Source organism: Poecile atricapillus, chromosome 5 (assembly GCF_030490865.1).
Source record: "Poecile atricapillus isolate bPoeAtr1 chromosome 5, bPoeAtr1.hap1, whole genome shotgun sequence".
In the NCBI taxonomy this organism is placed as follows: domain Eukaryota; kingdom Metazoa; phylum Chordata; class Aves; order Passeriformes; family Paridae; genus Poecile; species Poecile atricapillus.
The window spans coordinates 14460738-14481113 of NC_081253.1; the positions used below are offsets into that span (position 1 = coordinate 14460738).

At 45.7% G+C, this 20376-nt stretch overlaps 1 protein-coding gene across 1 annotated transcript in view; it reads right to left on the bottom strand.

Moving 5' to 3' along the window:
* The window catches only part of MARCHF4 (membrane associated ring-CH-type finger 4), a 94269-nt gene extending 77420 nt beyond the window's left edge, over positions 1-16849 (bottom strand). Inside the window, exon 1 of the mRNA XM_058840124.1 lies at positions 16391-16849. Coding sequence (XP_058696107.1) covers positions 16391-16849 — 459 coding nt within the window. The remainder of the gene's footprint in view (positions 1-16390) is intronic.
* Positions 16850-20376: the final 3527 nt, after the last annotated feature.

Sequence of the window (20376 nt, forward strand, 5' to 3'; positions counted from 1 at the left end):
ATGGAAAACAGTGACTTTTCAGAAGCCATAGGGTTTTTGCTGTTGGCAACACCAGAACTGGATTTTCAGTATTTTGCCAAGAGAAGGGTGTCCTCATGCAGTTTCTGCCCAGGTTTTCAGAGCAGCTTTTCTGGGTTTTGGTTAATTAAAATACAGAACGTCTTGCACAACTTTTGAACTCTATTTCTGTAAAAGAAATGTGAGGCTGCAGGCGGTCTGTCACATTATGCATGTCCCCCATGCCAAGACTATAGAGTTCTATTTGACTGTAAGTCATCCATTAGATGTAAGACAATTATTGGTTTTTAGTGAGTCATTTTTCTCTCAGTAATTAGCAGTTGTCAGTTCAAGTCAGCCCAGTGCTGGTGTCACTCAGTGACTTCAAGGCTGTATTTAAATTAAAATCTCTTTTCTCCCACACAACAGCTCCCCACAAACAATATCACTTTTCCTGCCTTGTCCAGTGGAGCCATTTTGCACCATGATTATCCTGATTAGTGAGGCCAACAATGAGCACTTGCTGCTCAAGCACAGAAGGGGCTGCCCAACAGGAGAAGAGCTTGTCCAAGAAAAGGCAGCTCACCTTCTTGACCCCATTTCATGGCTATATGCTTCAAATCCTGGCTGCGACTGTCTTGCTATAAAAATGTCAGACTGTCTCTAAAACTTATTTTTGCTCATCACTTCAGCGTGGCCTTACTTGGCAACTTCTCCCATCTGTTTACTTCTCTTCAATGTTGTGCACGCATTTCTGAATTGTTGTTTACTTATAATAATGTGAACACTCAGCATTTGTAGAGCACCTCAGATGAAGTGGTTTCAATGTTTTGTAGATGAGCAAGGATCCCTTAAAGCATTCCTAGAAGTGAAGTTTTCCAGTCTGCTTTATGGAGACATGAAAGGGTCCTACATGCTCTGTGTATATGTAGCAACTCTGTGTGCACTGGATGCCCTTGTTCCTGTATAATCGATGGAGGTCTAGTCAATGTTGACAGCAGAGCCCTGGGAGTGAGTCAGCTGAGCAAATGTAGGTGTCTGGCTCTCCAGCTCCACTGCCTGCATTCACTAGGGGCACAATGCTTTCCACTAAGAAATCATTGCGTGGGCATGACTCAAGCTCTTGATTTTTCACTGCCTAGACACCCAGTCCACATGCAGACACCTACATGGTGACACTCACATTGAGGTGTCTGCAATTCAGAGCTGTGTCCCACCTTGGTGATGTGCCTAGAATCACAGCTTGTTTACAAAGCTCAGAGGAGAAGCTGAGATCCATGGTTGCTGCTCATCCATTTTCATTCACTTGAACTGGAAGAGGAACCTCCTCTAGTCAAGCCATCCCAATGGGGGAAATATTCTAAATGTGTCCTCTCAGAGCCAGAGATCAACCTTTTACCTGGGCTGGGACCTGTTATCCAGTGACCCAGCCGCCACCCTGACTCTAAAATCTGGGGTTTGTTAATTCTTATCTCTTAGGGAAACTCTGATCTGAGAGGTCTGTATTAGCTACTCAGTTCCCCACACCTTTTAGTCTACTTCCTTTTCTTTAGCAGAAAGGCAAACCCTGCTAAAGACAGAAAGCAGAGGTGCCTTCTCCAAGCGCTCATGGAGGCAGGCCATGTGGTTTTCCTCCATATCACAGTGTGCCATTTGCTTAGAGGTCTTGTGACATGGCCAGGAAGTTTTCTTTACCACTTGTACCATTGAGCAAAGGCTCACTACTGTTCCACAGTCACAGCCCTGACACCCCAGTGTCAAGAGAGTACTCAAGCTTAAATCAAGTTCTGCACCATCTTCATATCTTGGATCTTTCCAGGTCAGCCTGCTTTCATGACCTGGTGAACTTACAGCTGACCAGTCAGATAGAAAGATATTTTTCAGTGGATGGACACAGCACACTGGTAAGTGGATTGAAAAAACACAAGACACGTAGGCCTGATCTGTGAGCCACTGTGATTCAGCACAGTTGTGATACACTGCAGATCAGCACACTGCACTGGCCATGCCATGCACACACTACTGGAGAAACAGGCAAAGTGCAGATCTCTCATTACAAATGTACCAGTAACAGCAGAGAGCGGCTCTTGGCTGGTGTGTTGTGTTCCCAGCCCCGTAGTGCGCTCAGCAGAGCCCTCCAGAAAAGTGCCTCAGCAGCTGGAACTGCTGCATCTGCTTCACAGCCCAGATGTGCATCATGGCATCAATCTGCCCTCTGCAGGAAAACGTGACCCTCAAATGACCATTTAATCTCCTTCTCAATCCAATTTGGCTCAGCCACGTGGCATCTGCCTTCTCCCACACTGCCACAAACACACATGTACGGCCAGTCCCTGCTCAGCGGTGAGCGCTGGGATCAGCACACGCTGCGGCAGTGCTTGCGGGCTGGCTGCTGCCTGGGAATCACAGAGCCTCTGAAGAGAGGTTACGGAGTGTCTTAATGGGAACCCAGGTCCCTGACCTCCATGGCCCTCTGGCCATCTCATGAGAGCCCTGAAGGCTGTGCAGTCCAGAAGCAGAGCAGTGCACTGGAGATACCAACACCGATGTGCACGTTTCAGGAGGGAAGAAAAACAGCTCAAGGCAATGTAGACACAGTGATTTAAAAGGAAACAGATTAAAGGCAGTCACATGAGTGCAGCTGTATCCCAGCAGTTATGCCATATGCATTTATAGGTAGATAGATATCTGGCAAAACTCCCTCTCTCTCCCTTGAAAGGATATAAATCACAGGAACGGCTGTTATTCATGCCACAACTCACCCATGACAAGTGAAGCTGTGTCAGAGGGTACCAAACAGTACTGACCAGGTGGACAGGGTAGTCTGAGCAACGGGACTTGAGGTGAGTATTTGTTCCAAACATGTACAGGGCATGCCAAATGGGGGGAATCTGATGGTTTTCCCTATCTCCATGGATTTGTACAGCCTCTTTTTGACTCATCAGTATCTCTGGGACACAGATAGCTAATGGCCTTAGGAGCATTTACGTAGGGGTAAAGACCTTGGCCTGTACTGATGGTTGTATGGAAATGCAAAACAGTTGTCAGTCAATGTGAGTTCTGAACTCACAGTTGTTTCATTTCCAGCTGAGCAAATTTTCTCTTATTTTACAGGCTACAGAGAGAACATACTCTCTTGTGCCTAAGCACCGCTCCTTGTCTCTGCAATACAACAGAACAAATAGCCTAATCAGGCCAAAATGCAGAGCATGCTGAAAAACTGGGAACATTCAGGATGTAGTTAGAGAAGGTGAAAATCTCCCCTGTAGCCTGTAGGGCTGGTATTGCTGCTCCAGTCACAGTGCTTAGGGGCAAAAGATTATCTGGTAAGAAAAGAGAGTCACATTGCCCTGTTGGAGAGACACCACCTGGAGAGGGATGAAGTTATAAATCCTATGGAAGGAAACACACAAATGGGGCAATGCAGAACCAGGATGCAAAGAAGCAAGGGACTGATGAATGCCATTAGGCTTTTTTGGTGGCAGTGGGATTGCCGGAATGAATGAATAAATGAACAAATGAGTGAATGAAGCTCCATCAGGTACAACAGAACCTTGTGCTGATCAGAGAAGCAGAGCATGTGTTTTCCAGCTTTCATCTGTCCCAAGATCATCCCCGTCCATCTTCTGTTTCATCACAGAAACCCAATCTCAGAGACCTTCTCACATCCATTACAGGGAAAAATAACTGGATCTAACACAAACAGAAAGCAGAGCCATAGCAGAAAACCTCCTGCCACCTTAAGAGATCACAACATTTACCCCCTAAGTTTCTGATCCTCCTAAACACAGGCAGAGCAGTTACACACAACATTCATAGGCCTTGCACTTGCAAATAATCTCTGATGTGGGGCTTCTTGGGGTGCTCTGTAGAAATCCATAAGCCTGAAGCAGTTTCTGCATCCCCTTTGGCTTACTATAGTAGTAAGAACTTCTGAAGAGTCCCTGCAGCTTAGTTTGCTCTCCTACTGATAGATGCACTTTGGATGCTTCTGATGAAAGCTCCTCCTCTTATTAAGTTGCACAGAATTATTCCTGATATTTTCCCTGCCATTCATGATCACTTAACGACAATCCTTCCCCTGATCACCTGGCTCTCCACTCCAGCTAAGTTTTCTACAGTGAGGGAGTGACACATAGAGTTCTGCAGGCTTGAGGAAGAGCTGCTGCCATCAGCCATCTCCCAAAGGTGTTTCTTCAGGTTTTCAAGCAGTCCTAGGTAGGGCTGCATCAACATCCTCCCTTTTAGTGCTGCCTGAAGGGCAAGTCCACCATTTGGCTGTGTTTGACCACCCTGTTGTGAAGTTCCCTTGAAAGAGGCCAACTGAAATAAAAGATCCTGGACTGGGGTCAGTGGAGAAGCCTCTGAAACTTTTACTATACAGTCGCCTAGGTTTCCTAAATGTACAGTTTTCTGAAATATTCCAGTATTGACTTCAAACTTGCTAGTTCCCCTTCTGCTGGCAGATGGATCTTTTTCTTGCCTTCCTGTAAAGAGGATTAAAAGCAGAAGAACCAGAAGTTCTCAGAGCAATGGATCTAAACAGTGTGTATGTTCCCTCTGAATTGTACCTGGTAGTAAGGTGGCTTTTTTGATGTCTAGTAGGGGTGGGCCTCTTATGACAGTTCCCCTCCATGGCATCACAAACCCACTTGGCCACACATTTTCAGGCAATTTGTAAGAGCTTAAGAGTTCCACAGCCTTTATTTATCAAAGGTGGCTGTGTTTGGCAGAGAAGTTTAAATGTCACTGAGTGTATCTTGTGAACTTATAAATAAAACTGACATGGATAAGTACTGATGCTTAGGGAAGCAAGTAAGGAAGAGAGAATATTTTTCATTTGTATTAAAACATATCTTGGGACAGGTTTTGAACATCTTTCAAGGCAAATAAGCCTCTGAAGCCAGAATGAGCCTCTGAAAACAGAAAGTAAAAATGGTCTGTAGAAGGGAGAATTACTGTAAGATTCCAGAAAGCAGCAATTTTAACAGAATGTTTTTGTTTGTTATAAAGAGACTAATGGCTGTTTTGGTAGTAATAAGATAATGTATAATAAATTTCTGCTATATTGCATATTTTTAGAGATTCCTGATCTTTCAAAATCTGCTTCTGTAAAGTTGAAAACTTTAGTTACAGATCTCTTTTTGCTCATCCTTCCATTCAATTTTAACAAAAATGGTTCTTGCTCAATCAAGGTTTTCTACAACCAATATTTCTGTAAGACTCAGATTTGAAATAGAATCACCTCCTTGAGGTTTAGCGATTATTGGATCAAGAAGCTTCCTGGCTATGACAAAGAGAAATAACTGAGCTTTTGCTATTATTAGTAATGTTTGTTCTCATTCTTCAGGCTATAGATGGGCAGGTATTTTCCCTTGGTGTTTATCTAACTACCATTACACAAATCTCAGCCCTTGTCCAAATCCACACTGAGGAGTTAGAGCAGATATTTAATCCTTTCTTTTGTACAGCTCCTCCTAAAATCACTTTAAAAGCTAAGGGAAGATCTTGTTGCTATCTTCAGCCACCTTCTTGGTACAGTAAGAAAACCATACTCTTCTCAAAGGTATGTGGTTACAAGAGGAAACAGATACAATTTGAAACACAATGAATTATGATTATAAATCAAAAATAACCCCCCCACGTTTTTACCACAAGGGAGGTAAAATATTAAATCTGGCGACCAGAGACATGAGTAGAACAACTGTCCTTGGAGTTATCCGCTCTGGATATCTAGAGATTTTATTTGGTCAGATCTGCTTGAGTAGAAGTAGAACAAGATGATCTCTTGAGGTTCCCTAAAATATTCTGAGGTTGTGTGATTTTGTTTGACCTGAGTTGTAACTCAGAATTGTCACCATCACCTGACATTTGCGCTGAATGCCTGAGCACACCTTCAAAGAGATGAAGCTCATGTCTGGCATCACCAAGAAAAAGATGAGAGAGGAGATCTCATGAATAGTTGCAGGATGGGAAGGCCAAGAACTCTCCTGCAGGTTTCACATGTCTTTGGTAAGGGCAAGAAATAGATCATAAGGAGTGGGAAAGAGAATAACAATGGCAGCTGGGCCAGGTCATGACAGTTTAGCAAGCTGGACTTTATGGAGGAGTCCTCACTTCAGGCTATGGGGACTCTAAAAATATTTTTCTTAGAAATTATGTAGCCATCCTGTCTATGAAGAAAATTTTCCAGATGTGGGTTAAATGTAGGTGACAGCACTTCTCCTCTCATATGTCAGAGGAGGCTATGAACTGGCTTTTTCCTAACTAGCTGAATCCCATGAGTGTTTTTCCAGGCTGGAAGTTTCTTTCTTTTAATCTGATGTGGAATAAAACTGTCTTCAAACAAGGAACTTTTTCCATGAGGGAAATCTTCTCTGCCAGCTAGCCCAAGGGTTTTTGAAGCTGGTTTCTAAGGATGCGCACCGTACACAGTTCTTTCTGTGACAGAAAAGACAAAAGTTGATATGCAAAGACAGTTTCAGTTCTCTGTTTCCCCAGATTTTCTCCTTGGGCACCGCAACAATTTCCCATTGTTGGAGATCTGAAAACCAAGAAGAGATACTTCGTCTCTAGTCCTTGCACAGCTATTAAGCTTCAAGCAGGAATTTCATTGAGGGAACTTCACTGCTATTACAGAGAGGTTCAGACTAGACTGACCCAGTAACTCCCTCTGGCCTTAAATCTTGTAAGAATGCCTGCCTTTTCAATGTTAAGGAAATGTTGGGGGTTTATGTCCTAAAATGTGAACTCTGTAGGGCACGAAAAGCCTTTGCTTCACTTCTTGGTGCAATGCTTGACATATTGACATCCTGTAAAGGTTACCATCATATTAAAATAAAGAATAGTCAGGAGGCCAGAAGCACCCATAACTCTACTTCTGCCTCTCGTAGTCTCTCTTTAATTACCTAACTGTGATTTCTCTCTGATATAGTATTTTCTTATTACCTACTTTTCTTGAATGCTCATCTGATCCATCTTAATGTTCTTTTAATATCACTTGGAATGGGATAATAATATTCTTGTACTTCTCTGGCACCTTAAGCCCTGACAGGTCCTAGTGTGCTTAACAAGGAGAAAAAGAAAAGGGAAGCGCTTAATTCATCAGACAGTGCAAGGTTGTGCAAGACATCAGACAGAGAAGAAGACCCAATAAAACTAAAAGCACTGGGGTGTTTGGAGGGGCAGGTTTAGCCCATGGCCCTGTACTAGCAGGAAGTGCAAACCATCCACTGAGCTTTAGTTCAGCACCTGCAGGAAATTGCCAGGGTAGGTGCTGATGTGATGTGGGTGAAGTGCCAGCAGGATTCCTGCACGCTGATGCTGTGTGTTATATCTTCAACAGATCCTTCCACTTGGCTTTTTTTAGCTCTCACAAATACTGAGAAGTGGAGTAAAAAACTACACAGGATCTATCTGGGTAAGGACAGGCAACACTAAAGGGTGTGGAGATGCCCATGGAAATTCTTGGAAAACCACTTCTTTCATCAAGATACCAGTCTGGAAAAAGAAGTGAGCTTCTTAGTTTTGACCCCACTGAAGCAGGACAATGGCTGTGCTGGGAAATTGGAGAGGAAGGGATTACAGAAATAAACCAAGAAATGAGGATCTGAGCAAGTGTCTGTGCAACCCTGGAGAAAGCAAATGAACACGAGTACACAGCTGGGATATGAGAGAAAATAAGCTCAAGCTGGGCATAGGGTTAATGCCCCAAGTGACAGTGCTAGCACAAGAAGGTGCTAGGAGGAAATGTGAACCACCCAATCCATAAAGTGATTGAAGAAGCAGGAGAGAAGTGGATGGTGTGGGCAACATTTCAACCAGGACTGGATGGAGGCCCTAATCTGTCAGGAAAATCATATTCAGCCTTGCTGAGAGTGGCTTTAATTGGGGCAGAGAGTGGCTTTAATTGGGGCAGAGAGCAGATGCCTGAACTGAAGTAATGAGGATCCATTCACTCTTCTTCCACGTGTTTATAAGTGGGCAGTGACAGGAGCAGCCCCAGCCATAAGTCTTACCTATGGCAGTCATGGGATCCTTAAAGAAAAGCACAACTGCTCCTCCTGACTTTTCCTTCCAGCTCTTCTCAGAAGGAAAGGCAGAAGAACTCAAGACATTAATGATCTGAAGATTCAACTGAGCTAATGCTTACTGCATCTGCAGGCCCTCCTGTAAGGGGCTGCCGCTGGGGAAAAATGGATGCAATTCAGTGAGACCAAATGCAGCTCCTCTGCCAGTGCAGTAATGCCAACTGCACAGAGCCAGTGTGGAGGACTGGCCAAGAAGCAGCTCTGAAGGGCAAGGAGATCATGAGTAACAATCAATAATCATCTGCTGTCCCCTAAATAAATGAATAAATGAAGAGGGCAAACATTAGCTTTGAATGGATGATTTCTGCTACCTGTTAAACAGGATTCAAAACCTTTCTGCCTGCTCCACACTGACAAGGATTTAGCTGGATAATTGTTTCCAGTGTATTTATAGCAAAATATGGACCATTTGGAAAGGGTAACAGCAAGGATGATTAGTAGTCTAGAAAACACATCATAAAAGCAAAGGCAGAATTGGGATTGTTTGGCCTAGAGAAGGAGTGTTATGGCTTCAGTTGTCACTTAAACTTGTAAAATCCTGAAGGATGAATTTTCACTACATTTACATGCAACTACTGGAAAATACCTTCAGTTGCTTACTTCTTGGAAAAAAAAGAGCAAGAAGAAATGAGCAGCAGCAGGAAAGATGGGTGGGTTCTCCAACTATGCCCATCATTAAGAACTGGTTAGATTATCCTCTGTCAGGATTTTGGACAGTAGATCTCTTGAGGCCTGGGCACTGCCCCATGCTTGGGCATGACCAGTGCACACATTAATAAATAGAAGCTAAACCTACACAGTACCAGAGGTTATAATGGCAGTTCCAAGGAATGACTTGACTCAGGCTGCAAATGGTGAGGGCAAACAGCTCCAAATACTTGGTGCACTGCAAACCTTAGAGATGCCTCTAGCACTGATCTCTTGGCTAATGGCACATACTGTTTGCATGGGAAAGGTGACCTCATGCCCTTACATTAAACATGAACACACTCTCAATCCAGCAGTCCTTGGTAACCTTCTGCTAAAGAAATCACACAGACCATAGCTGTCCTTGACCTCCAAACTGGTTGAATATCAAGTTTATTTTCTGTCTCTTGTTCTGCAAATTGTTTTGCATATGTCTGTGACTCCATGGATGTCTGACAGCCCAGTTCTCCAACCAAAACGGACATTCCCTACAACGTTACTCTACAGAGGAGACAAAACTTTCTCAGTGATCTCCATACTCTGTGGGGTTTACAGAGTTTTCCCCAAGCACAGCCTGGTTCCTATGATAAACACAAGGTACTAGATGTAGGAAATAATAATATGCAAACCCTTTTTTTTTTTTTTGGTATCATTCTCCCATTCTGTACCATCCCATCCCTCACTCCCCACCCAGGGAAGCAAGTTAAGTTTGTGTGACTGTTGGGAGTGATGTCACCAGTGTTCAGGCTGTACAGAGAGGAGGCTTGGGTTTGATGGTACACAGGCCATCGGAGAACCTGTGCAGATAGAGCCAGACAGGATGGGTGGGACCAAGCTCTGATGTGTCAATTTGCTTTGGCCAAGAAGAAAAGAAGGAAGAGAAGGTGAGAGAAAACCACTCAAGAGTGTAAAGAACAAGAAATGACATGACAGAAGATATGTGAGATTTTCAGTATAGGGGCCTTGTCACTGGAACCAGTCTGCCCACCATGATTTTGCCTTATCTCATCACTTTTCAGAGGGCCATGGGCACAGTCCATTTATTATTTACATAGGTTTCCAGGTCCTGCTGTTTCTTTCTTCACCAGAGGAAGGTCATCACTCATCACTTTCCACTGCCAACAGTGTAATCTGTTCTGCTGTAACCAGTGATAAATCAGAAAATGATAAAAGGTAGGTTGTGAAAAGATGGGGGAAGGTAAGAAAGTCCTCAGCATCAAGCAATTCATTTTAGGTAAGCAATTCTTATTAACAAAGGAAAAGGAGAAAGAGAAAAAGTTAACAAGCTATTCTGTAAGTCTGGTTTCCCATGGAAACCATATCATGATGGGGTTATTCTTTTTTTGTCTAATGGGATACACGTTCCTATTACAGCTGCTGCTCCATCTGAAGCTCTGTCCTCCATGGACTCTACAGTGTCTAGCACAGACAGTGCTATAATCTCTCCCTCAGCAGGACATTTCTAGCTTCCCTCTTCTTCATCCAGCTAGTTTTCATGAAAGCATAAAGGAATTTAATGCCTTTCATATCTCTGCCAGATGTGGCTGACATTAGTCAGTAGGTTTAGAGAAGGGTTGATGAGCATAACCTGTAAGAGCTAACACCATCACACAGCTTTACTCCTTTGGTGACCAGATAATAAAAGGATGATGGGATGGTCACAGATATGGACTACTAACAATTACAGTGCATCTTATTGTCTTACTGAAGGGCTAGGAGGAATGGAGATATGCAGCAGGCACATAGGACACAGTATCACAGATTTCTGGCACAACAGTTTCTGACTTCTGGACTGGGCCAGCCCTGAATGGAAAAACACCAATGTGAGCAAAAGGCTGCCACAGAGGAGGCCCTTGCTGGGAATGAATTTTTGGTTGAAAGACAACCTGAATGCAATTCAGTTTTGTACGAACAGAGCCGTTCCAGAAGCAAGTGTTGCCTTTGTGGAAATAACAGTGACTCTACAGATGCAAACAATAGAGCTACATGCTTTTGCATTGCTTGTTCTGTCACTAACTGACATCAGCCACTGTTAATCATGGCCTGAAATGTATATTTAAGAAACAGTGACACAAACATAGACAAGTTCCTTCATGAAGCCTTTTATACAGGGAAAAGTGAAAGAAAAGAAAAACTGCTGCACAGGCTAGCTAGTGGCACTGAAATAAATGGGTCAGGCATCAGAGTTTCAGCAGGCACAAAAGGTGAAAACCTTGTCTTCCGGAGCAATTAAAAGTCAATGGGATTAGTGGTTTTCACTATTATTTATAGAAACCCCGCTGTGTGCACAACATTATTGAAATACAGGGGTCAGGTCCCTGCTACTGGATGCCTACACTTTCACTGTTGAAGTTAATGGGAGCTTTGCCAATCAACTCTGTGGCAACAGCAACTAAATCTAAAATAGATGACATCCTGGGCTCCATTCAGTTGATGGCTCAAGCAAAGCTTTGCCAAAGCCAATACTGTTCTGCCTGCACAGAACAGATTTTATCCTGGGACAGGTGAAACAGGAGAGGTAGGTATAGAGGTGTTAAGCTTCAAAGATGGGAAAGCAAAGAGATGGACTGAATATCATAGGAAGCATCCTCTCTTCCCTTCTATCATAAATTACAATATATGGATTGAAATATCTATTTCATTCGGCTGCATTCCAGCATCTCTTATTCTTCAGTTTTAGCTGGACTGGCTGTTTTCTAATGAATGATTCTCCTTCTAACACCAAGTAAATGAATCCTGTAGGAACACAACTACGAAAAGGACATGATGGGAAGCCTGCACTGTCATGTGATTCAACATGTTTGAAAACAGTGTCCTGATGGTGTAACCAGTTTGGACAGACTTTGTGAAGTAAGTACCAGCATCTATATTTGCAAGTTTTCTGGGCTTTGGACATGCTTGTGATACTGGTTGCACAGTTGTTTCTTCTTCCACTCATTCATTATCATACTAGTACCCTGAATTCTGACTCAGACTGCCTCTTTTCCTCTTTGTCTCACTCTAGTACTTAATTTTCCTCAATCTTGCAACGTTGCAAATCAGAAATCAGGCATCCCAGACACCTCTTCCACTCCTCTGTGCTGCTCAGACCAGTCAGTACAGCAGCAATATTTCCCAACCGTAGCTCATGCCTCCTCTGCAGACCTGCAAGGAGCAGATGATGTTTTTTGCTCATGCTTGTACCAGGAAAGGGTTGAGATTCTCAGTAGCTATTTCAAGTAACACATGCGTATGACCAGCCCTTCAATGGTACTGACCATTCCCTGATCCTACACAGGGCCCTCAAGAATGTGTGTTAGTCCAGGATGAGTAATTTGGGGTCACTTAATTCTAGGGAATTCCTGAACATGGTGTGTGCCTACACACTGAAGACATTACCTTACATGAGCATGAAATCCAGACATGCACCTGCAGGGGTGGATCTCACTGCTCAGGCACAGGAGGCTGGTGAGCTGTGGGGCAAGACACCAGATCCAGGTCCCTGCTCCTACTCAGTCTTTCCCTGATCTCCAGATTGGCTTCAGATGTGAAGCATGAATTTTACATGCTTCATGCAAGAAATGTTATCATTAGTTGTGATGACTCTAGATATTCATAATAATCACACGGCTTTATAGTCCTTCATTAAACTTTAGCTCTTTCTTTGTCCTGCAGCAAGGAGCTCCACAGCCCAGTTACATACCACCTAGAAATGAATGTCTTAATATCCATTATTGTTGTCTTCCCTTCCAATTTTCTTGAAAATTTTCATGTTCTCATATTAAGGAGCTGGTGTCCCAAAAGTCTAGCAGGAAATTTGGTGAGAAGAATAGTCTTCATCCAAGCATTTCTATTGAATACTGAGCTAAGTCCAAGCTATCAGCCTGCAGGTAAGAGTCCACTGTCTGTTCTCTCTGATCTTCCATAGCCAACCAAATCTACCACTACTGACTTTTCAAATCTCCACTTTTCCAACAAAAAAGAGAAAGAGAAACACAGATTGAAAACGATAGGTAAGAAAAGATGTGCGCAGACTCTAACTGACACGATAACAAGTGAACCTTGAAACATATGGCTTTCCAAATTATCTCAGTTTCATTTAAGAATGTTTCTCTATTTATTTTTGGCACAGCAAGCACCACTTCTGAGATCCTAAACTCCACAGTACTGCTAACTCCTTGTGACGTGGGCAAACAGTTTATCCCCTGATGCGAGGGGACTTTTCACCCATGTCTTTTTCTGCTAATCCCCTTGACTTGCTTTCAGCTTGGAACCATGCCAAATACTGTAAAACATTTGTGAGAGAGGAGCTCATCTTAGTTTCTTTCTCTTGCAGAAGATTGTCAAAGATCCAGGAAAGCAGACAAAATTCTGCAAACACTAAGCATTAACCAAAAAAGAAGAAAATACTCCAGCATTTTTCCTCCTCACTTTCTCCCCAGAGCTTTGCCGCTCAATCCAGGATCTCAGAACTTGCTGACACAATGGTGGCAGGACGTTCAGTCATTGAAACCTTTGAAAATGCCGAGCAAGTCCCTGAAAGGAAATGCCATTCCCAAGAGCTGAGTTAGGTCCCCCAGCTTCCACGATGTTGAGCTCTCCTTTTCAATGAAAGCAGCTGCCTTTTTCAACTGTCAGACCTGAGCAAAGTTTGCTCTTCATGCCCTCAAAACACAAGCTAGATGCTGCGATCCCCTGGTCATCAGATCCACTCTTTTCTTGCTCACATCCCTGGTTTCTCTTGACTAACATGCAAGGATCAGAACAGTTTCACAGTAATGAGCCTTCCTCCTTCCTATGGTCCTCAGTACATTTTTAAATGAAAGAATCTTACCCATAAGAGCCACAAACCAACATGAGCAGCCTAAGATATAAGCAGTTCAGGAGCCTGAAGTATCATGCATGTTGGGAAATCAAAAATTTAAAGCAAAAATCCCTACCAATTTTATTTTGCATTAGATATTAAATAACACCTACTTGCGAAGCCAGATTACTAAACCTTTTTGGCTGTTTTTTTGGTTGGGATTTTTTTATATCAAAACAGGATTAAAACATCTTTTGGAGACTCACTGTCATTTTATCTGAGTAAATAAGCTTAGCGCGCCTAACAGTCAATTTATAATGAAGACTTTTTTTCTTGTTACTGTGATGCAGCCCTGCAGATTTGCCCACAGCTGCAGCAAATTCAGATGGTTTTGACAGGTAAATAAAATACTGTTTAGATCTGTTATTGTTATTAATCTGCAGAGTAAAGAACTAGCAATTATATTTTGTTTCCAAGCAGATAAATTTTCATTATGATCTTGGCAGGGATGGTATAGAATAATGTGCATCTATGACTTCTACAGTTGTGAGGGTCCAAAACATTAAGAGTCTTTGGTCAGCTGTTGAGTTGTAAAACAAACAGGAAATAAAGGCTAAACCAGTAATAAACACCATAACAAAAAGGAACAAGGAATGTGGGATTTAGCCCTGTTGGAGTTTTATTGAGGTAAGCTCCAAATAAACCAAACTGCAGGTCTTGACATGAGCTGCACCAATTCAGTGCTCAGTTATTCTGAACTGTATGTCCAGGAAGCTGTGTCAGGATCTGACTGTGCTTTAAAACCCCACAGTTTGGGCCTCCATAATTACTTGTGCTTCCCAGCTGCTGCAGGGGCAAAAGGTTTCAAATACTCCTCAGGCAATGCAGGTGAACAAAAAATTATTTGTGGAATAAGGTACTGCTCAAGGATGAGTAGCAGAATCCAGCTGCAAATATCTTACTGCATTGGTCAGAAACTGTGAGAATCAAAAAAGATAAATCCTGGTGAAAGTCTTATGAGATGCCAGTCACGTCTGCTCAGCTCCTCACTCAGGTAGGCTGGCAGATGGTCAACAAATAGTCTCACTTTTACAATGCAACCTACACTGGTTTTCAGTGTGGAAATTAGCATCCAATTATTTTCAAGCATTAATGTTCTCCAAGGAAGCAAGCTACCTCTATTTTCATTCTGCTTAGGTTCTATTTGCTCTGACACATAAGCCAATCTCGCAGGTGCTACGTCTTGTGTACACAGGCAGAATGGCAAGCCAGGGAAGAGTACTAGAAATGTGGAATAATGCAAATTGCCAGGAAGTGAATTGCATGGCTTCCAGCTTTTAGAAGAGATGGGGACAAGACAAGCAAGAGAAGAAAGTGTACAGTATCTCCAAAAAAGAATTATTTCCTCCACTCCCATCTGAAAGTCTATGGTGAAAACTGTGTTTCACAGCTATCTGCCAGCCGCATAAACCATTAGAGAAGGCTACAGTCCATGGAGCACTGAGCTGTGACCTATGGAACCCTTGGTATGACGACGCATCCAGCAGGGTTGTGGATATTGGGATAGGTTGGTGGCAGGTCCCAAGGCAGGGTGCTTCCAAGGAAGCATGGAAGCCCATTCCCTACTTTCCATTGCCACCATCCTCAAACCAACATAACAGAAGGCAAAATCACTGCATTACAGATGTAGGCAACTTTGGGAAAGGCAGGACGTGTGCCAGAGCATGGCTGCTTTCAAATGAGAACTGGTTTTCTCCTCAGCAGAGCACACAGGTCCATGAAGGAGAAAGAACACCTGGGGTAAAACTCATTTTGCATAAGATTTCACCTTACATGCCACAATCTGTGTCCAAAATGGAAACAGTCAAGTTGAACTCTGCAACCCTTTCTCATACAAGGATCCCCTATTATGACAGGTAATGGAATTACCCTAAGTAATAACGGCTATCTGCACATATGGGCTTGATCCCAGAAGCAGAGGTCTGTAGCCTTCCTTGCACCTGCAAGCTGTGTCATGTTAGGTACAAATGCTGCTGGGTACATCACTGTAAGGAAGTTGCCAGCCTGAAAATACATGAGATGCATTTAATTGTCATTAAATATGGAGAATAATGCTCCGGGGTGGCATCTTATATTCTAACATGGTTGTATTTGTTTCATTCTCCTGTGTGGTAGAGGGAAACTTCACTGGCTTAACCTCAGTCTGTACCATGGAGTGTCTCAAGGCTGCAGCTCCAGCAGGTACAATTGTAGCCAGCAGTGTTCCTCCTGCAGATAGTGCTACTGGGAGCATGGGAGCATTGGAGCACCCGCACAGTTCCTACTAGCCATCCCCTGGGAAACACTGAAGTGGGGTTGCCTCCTGCCACGTGTTTTGTACAGACTGTAGTTGTATTTTTAAAAGCAAAGGGCACATTAAACTCCTCCTTTGCATCACTTTTGGAATCACTGCAACTGGGTATTCACAAAGCACCGAACAGCCTCCCTCGCTGAGATGTGCTCCACTCCATGAAGGTGTCAGCGTGTCCCTCCTCCCATGCCAGAGCCGTACGGCTCTGAGGCTGGACATGAGTGCCCGGGGCAAGGCTGCCGGGAAGCAGAAAAGGATGGAGCACGCCTCCACCCCACTCCTCCCTGGGAAACACTACCGATGAGCAAAATCTGGAGCTCCGGGCCTGGGCAGAAGGCAGAGCCCCTCTGGATTTGGGGTCCTGTTCCGGGCAGCAGGGACACCCCCTCAAGCAGCAGGCCCCGGGTCCCTCAGGCTGGAGCATCGCTGCCACCGGGCCCGTCGCGGCCCCCACCCCAGCGCCCACCGCCCTCGGCCGCTCACCTGCTCGGGCCCCTGGAAGCAGATCCTGCAGAGCGGGGTGCGGATGCCGCTGTCGACGCTGCTGCCCAGCGAGTAGCGGTCCTCGGCCTTGCCCTTGCCGAAGTCATCCGAGGAGGTGCTGCTGGGCAGGGAGGCGGGCGGCTCCCCGGCGGGGCTGCCCCACTCCTCGGCGGCCGGGCTGCCCGCGCCGCCGCCGCCGCCCGCCGCCCGCCAGCCGGGCCCGCGCCCCCCGGGCGGTGCGGCCCCCGCCGCCGCCTCTGCGCCGCCGGGCATGGGGAGCGGCGGCGGCGGGGAGGGCGGCGGCGGCGCGGGGGGTCTCCGCAGCAGGAAGACCTTCAGGTCATTGAAGAGCATGCGGCAGCGGCACTTGAGGAGGCCTTGGTTTCGCAACATCTGTCTCGGACGGAGGAGCCCGCAGCAGCAGTAGCAGAAAATGCCCGCGCCGGGTGGTATTAACATGTGCCTTTCCTTGGCAGGCGGGCACGGGGGAAAGAAAAGGGCAGGAGCCGGGCGGCCCGCGGCCGGGGGGGCTCCGCGGCGGCCGCAGTGCCGGGGGGGGCTGCGCTGGCTGCCGGGGAACGCACAAAAGCAGAGCCGGAGGGCGAGGGGGCGAAGTCCCCGGCAACCCGCTGCAACCCGGCGGGGACGGCAATTGAAAAAAAAAATCCACACCAGAAAAAAACCCGACCCTGTGCTGCCGAGGGATCCTTTCCCCCCCTCCACAAGTTTGCTTAGAAATCAGCGGGAGGAGGAAATAAAGCTCCCACGCCCGAGGGTCCAGGGGCGCAGGCGGCGGTCTCGGGAGAAAGCCCCCGAAGAGCTCTCGCAACTCCTAAGCCTGTAAAAAAGAAGGGTCCACGTCTCCGGTGGGTGTGGGGAGGAGGGAGAATATGGTTCTCTCGACAGTATTTGGCATCTCAAGTAATTTTCCTTTTTCTTCTATTTTATAATATTTTTTTTTCAATTAAAAAATAAAACCCGACCACACGAATCCCGGTGTGCATCCAGACAAAATAGCAGCTGGTCTGGCTATCAAAATGCAAAATTGGTAGCTGTTGTTATTATCAAAATTGCCTCTTTGACAAAAAAGACCTTCACATTGTTTGTGGGAAAACACCCTACGTTTTCAACACTGTACTCCCAGGTGGCTTCAGATTTTACCGTAGCCTTTAAAAGATTTCATTGTAAATATTAAAAGTCCGGAAAGAAATAATTAGCATTCAATGAGCTTAATCCCAGATGTACTGAGACAAATATATTTTTATATATATAATATATATATTATATATATTTTATATATATTTATATATTCTGACCTTCTCTATTCCAGCAGCTGTCTGGACCACACAGAAAAAAAATCAGAGCAAAATTGATGAGGGAAGGCGGCTGTATTATTCCCTAAGCTGTTACCATCCTGGACCAAAAAACCCACGTCGAAATCGGATCTATTCTTCGCATGTAATTGACCGGGGAAACGTGGATCTTACATGGTCACGTTTCCTTTCCTCCTTTCACAAAACAGGAACGTCATCAAACGCATTGGCAGCTTGTACAGACCATTGTGGATGGCGAGGCGGTCAGGGCTCTATCAGCAATTGCAGGGACCTCCTTTTGATGCATTGGACGAGGCTCCTTCTTTCTCTCCACCACCATCCCCACCTTCATTTTCCTCCCCTTCTGTCCTCCTCCTGCTCTGACTGTTGCTCTCTCTCACAGGCATTGACATTCAACCATCGCAAGTCTGTCGCACTCTCGCTGGCAGGGAAAAAAAATCAGAGCAGATAATTCTCTTCTTCCTCCTAAAAGGCTCGGATGGAGCACAATGCGCCAGACACATGGGGCAGCATGGCTTATTTTTCGTGAGGTTCCTACCGCTTTGGCAACATCGAGCTGGTGTGTGAGTGTGTGCCTTCCTCCCTCAGCAGCAGCCTCCTCTCCGCTCTCCCATCCGGCTTGCCGTGATGATGTTGCTGTTGCTATCTCCCTTGGATGCAATGGGAAAGGCAGATTGTTTGCAGTGCGAGCGGGGATTTGCAGGAAGGGAGGGGTGGGACGTGGCCGCGCTCTTCTCCCTCCCCCGGCTTGGAGAAAAAAAAAAAAAAAAAAAAGAGAGAGAGAAAGAAGAAGCAAAAAGGCGGGGTGAGAAGGGGAGAATCAAAGCGAGGAATAGAGCTCTTCCCAACCTTTGATGCCCCGGGCTGCCGGCTGCCTGCGAGAGCCCACGCCGGGGAGGAAGGGAGGAGGGGCGGGGAAGGGGCTGGGCGGGCTCTGCGGCTTCAGCACCACGGGGCGCGGACAGCTCCGCCGGGCGGGGCGGGGCGGGGCGGCTCCGCCGGCGCTGCGCCCCCGGCCCGCCCCGCCGTGCCCCGCACCGGCCCCGCCCCGCCCGGTCCACCCCGCCCAACCCCGCCGAGCCCCGCACCGGCCCCGCCGAGTCCCGCACCGGCCCCGCCGAGTCCGCACCGGCCCCGTCGAGCCCCGCACCGGCCCCGCTGCCCCCGGTCCGCCGCCCCGAGCCCCGCACCGGCCCCGCCGTACCCGGTCCTAGGGGACGCGGCCCCGCCGCCGAGGGGCACCCGGAAGGCGGCGAAGCCTCTGCGCCCCGGCGTGTCCCAGGCGGGTCTCCGCCTCTCACCGCCGCTGCGGGGACCTGTGACACACGGAACTTCCAGGGGCAGGAGGCAGAGGTCGCGAGTGCGGCGATGTCTCGGGCAGTAGTGCGGCTTTTACAGGTTCCCAGCAGGAAGCCGAAATCCCACCAACAAAGTTTTCCCTAGCAGATTAATTTGTTGCAGAGAATTTCACGGTCTAATAGCTATGATATTATTATTACATTTTACTCCAAGAGCTTTTTTTGCTGATAGATTTGTTTTGTTTCAGTAGCGTGTACTTCAGTAGAAATATGGGCTCCTTGTAGCCCAGTGGAGGGTAAATATGACTGAACAGTATGGCTTAATTAGAGTTTTGCTGCAAGTAATGAAGAGATGCTAAGGCAAATAGTTTTTACTCTTTCAGCCTGTTTGAAAATTTTAAGTAGCAGCTGCTGGAGGCCATTAGCTTTACTCTACAATCATCAGCAGAGGTAGCTTTCTGCACCCAATCCTCCCATGTGTGTCCATGCAAACCCATGCAGCTTCTGAATGCAAGGGGAAACTTGGAAATACACACTGGGACTTGGTATTTGCCATTCCAGTTGGAACAGCTGACAAAGGTGCTGAGTTTGATGTGGACCAAAAGTATTATTGATACAGATTACTGATACAGTCTATGCAAAATGTCAGTGCAGTGCCTCAGCTCAAGGACCAGTGAATACCTGCAAGATGGGACACACCTCTTGGTGCCTGGGTCTGACATCATGTCAACACCATTGACATTTCAGGCACCTCAATTTGGTTTCTTCCTTAAACTTTTCTTTCAGGAGGCCACTGCATGCACCAATGCTCAGTCTGGGCTCTCTAACTGGTCTTATGTTCAAGGTCTTCCAGGCAATACCACTGATAAATAATCTCATGTCTCTTAAAAGTTGTGCTGAACCCTAGACCATGTTTTGAAATTGTTTCCCATAAAAAACGACATGATGTGCATAAACCACCGTGTCATGATTAGAAGAGGAATCTATGTTGTTACCTAATTAAAAAGGAGCTGACTGATTATTTGCTACAGGAAAATGAAACCAGCACATGCAATTAATTTCCTGGAAATAAATTACACATTGGGATGCTTTAAAACATTCATCAATGCAGCCTGTCATTCCTCAGAAAAGCTGGGCAGATTTGCCAGTGTGGCTGTCTACAACATATTTAAGGCTTCTCAGAATTTCATACGTGTCTAATGGGGTCATTAGAGAAATAATAATGGAAAGAGCATTTTAGAGACTTCCTGTGTGTGAGACAGGCTGACTAGAGGCTGAGTCTCTGCGTCCATGCTCCAGGATGGCTTTCTACCACCACTCCCCATGTTTTTATTGCTCCATCTTCTTGTCTTGA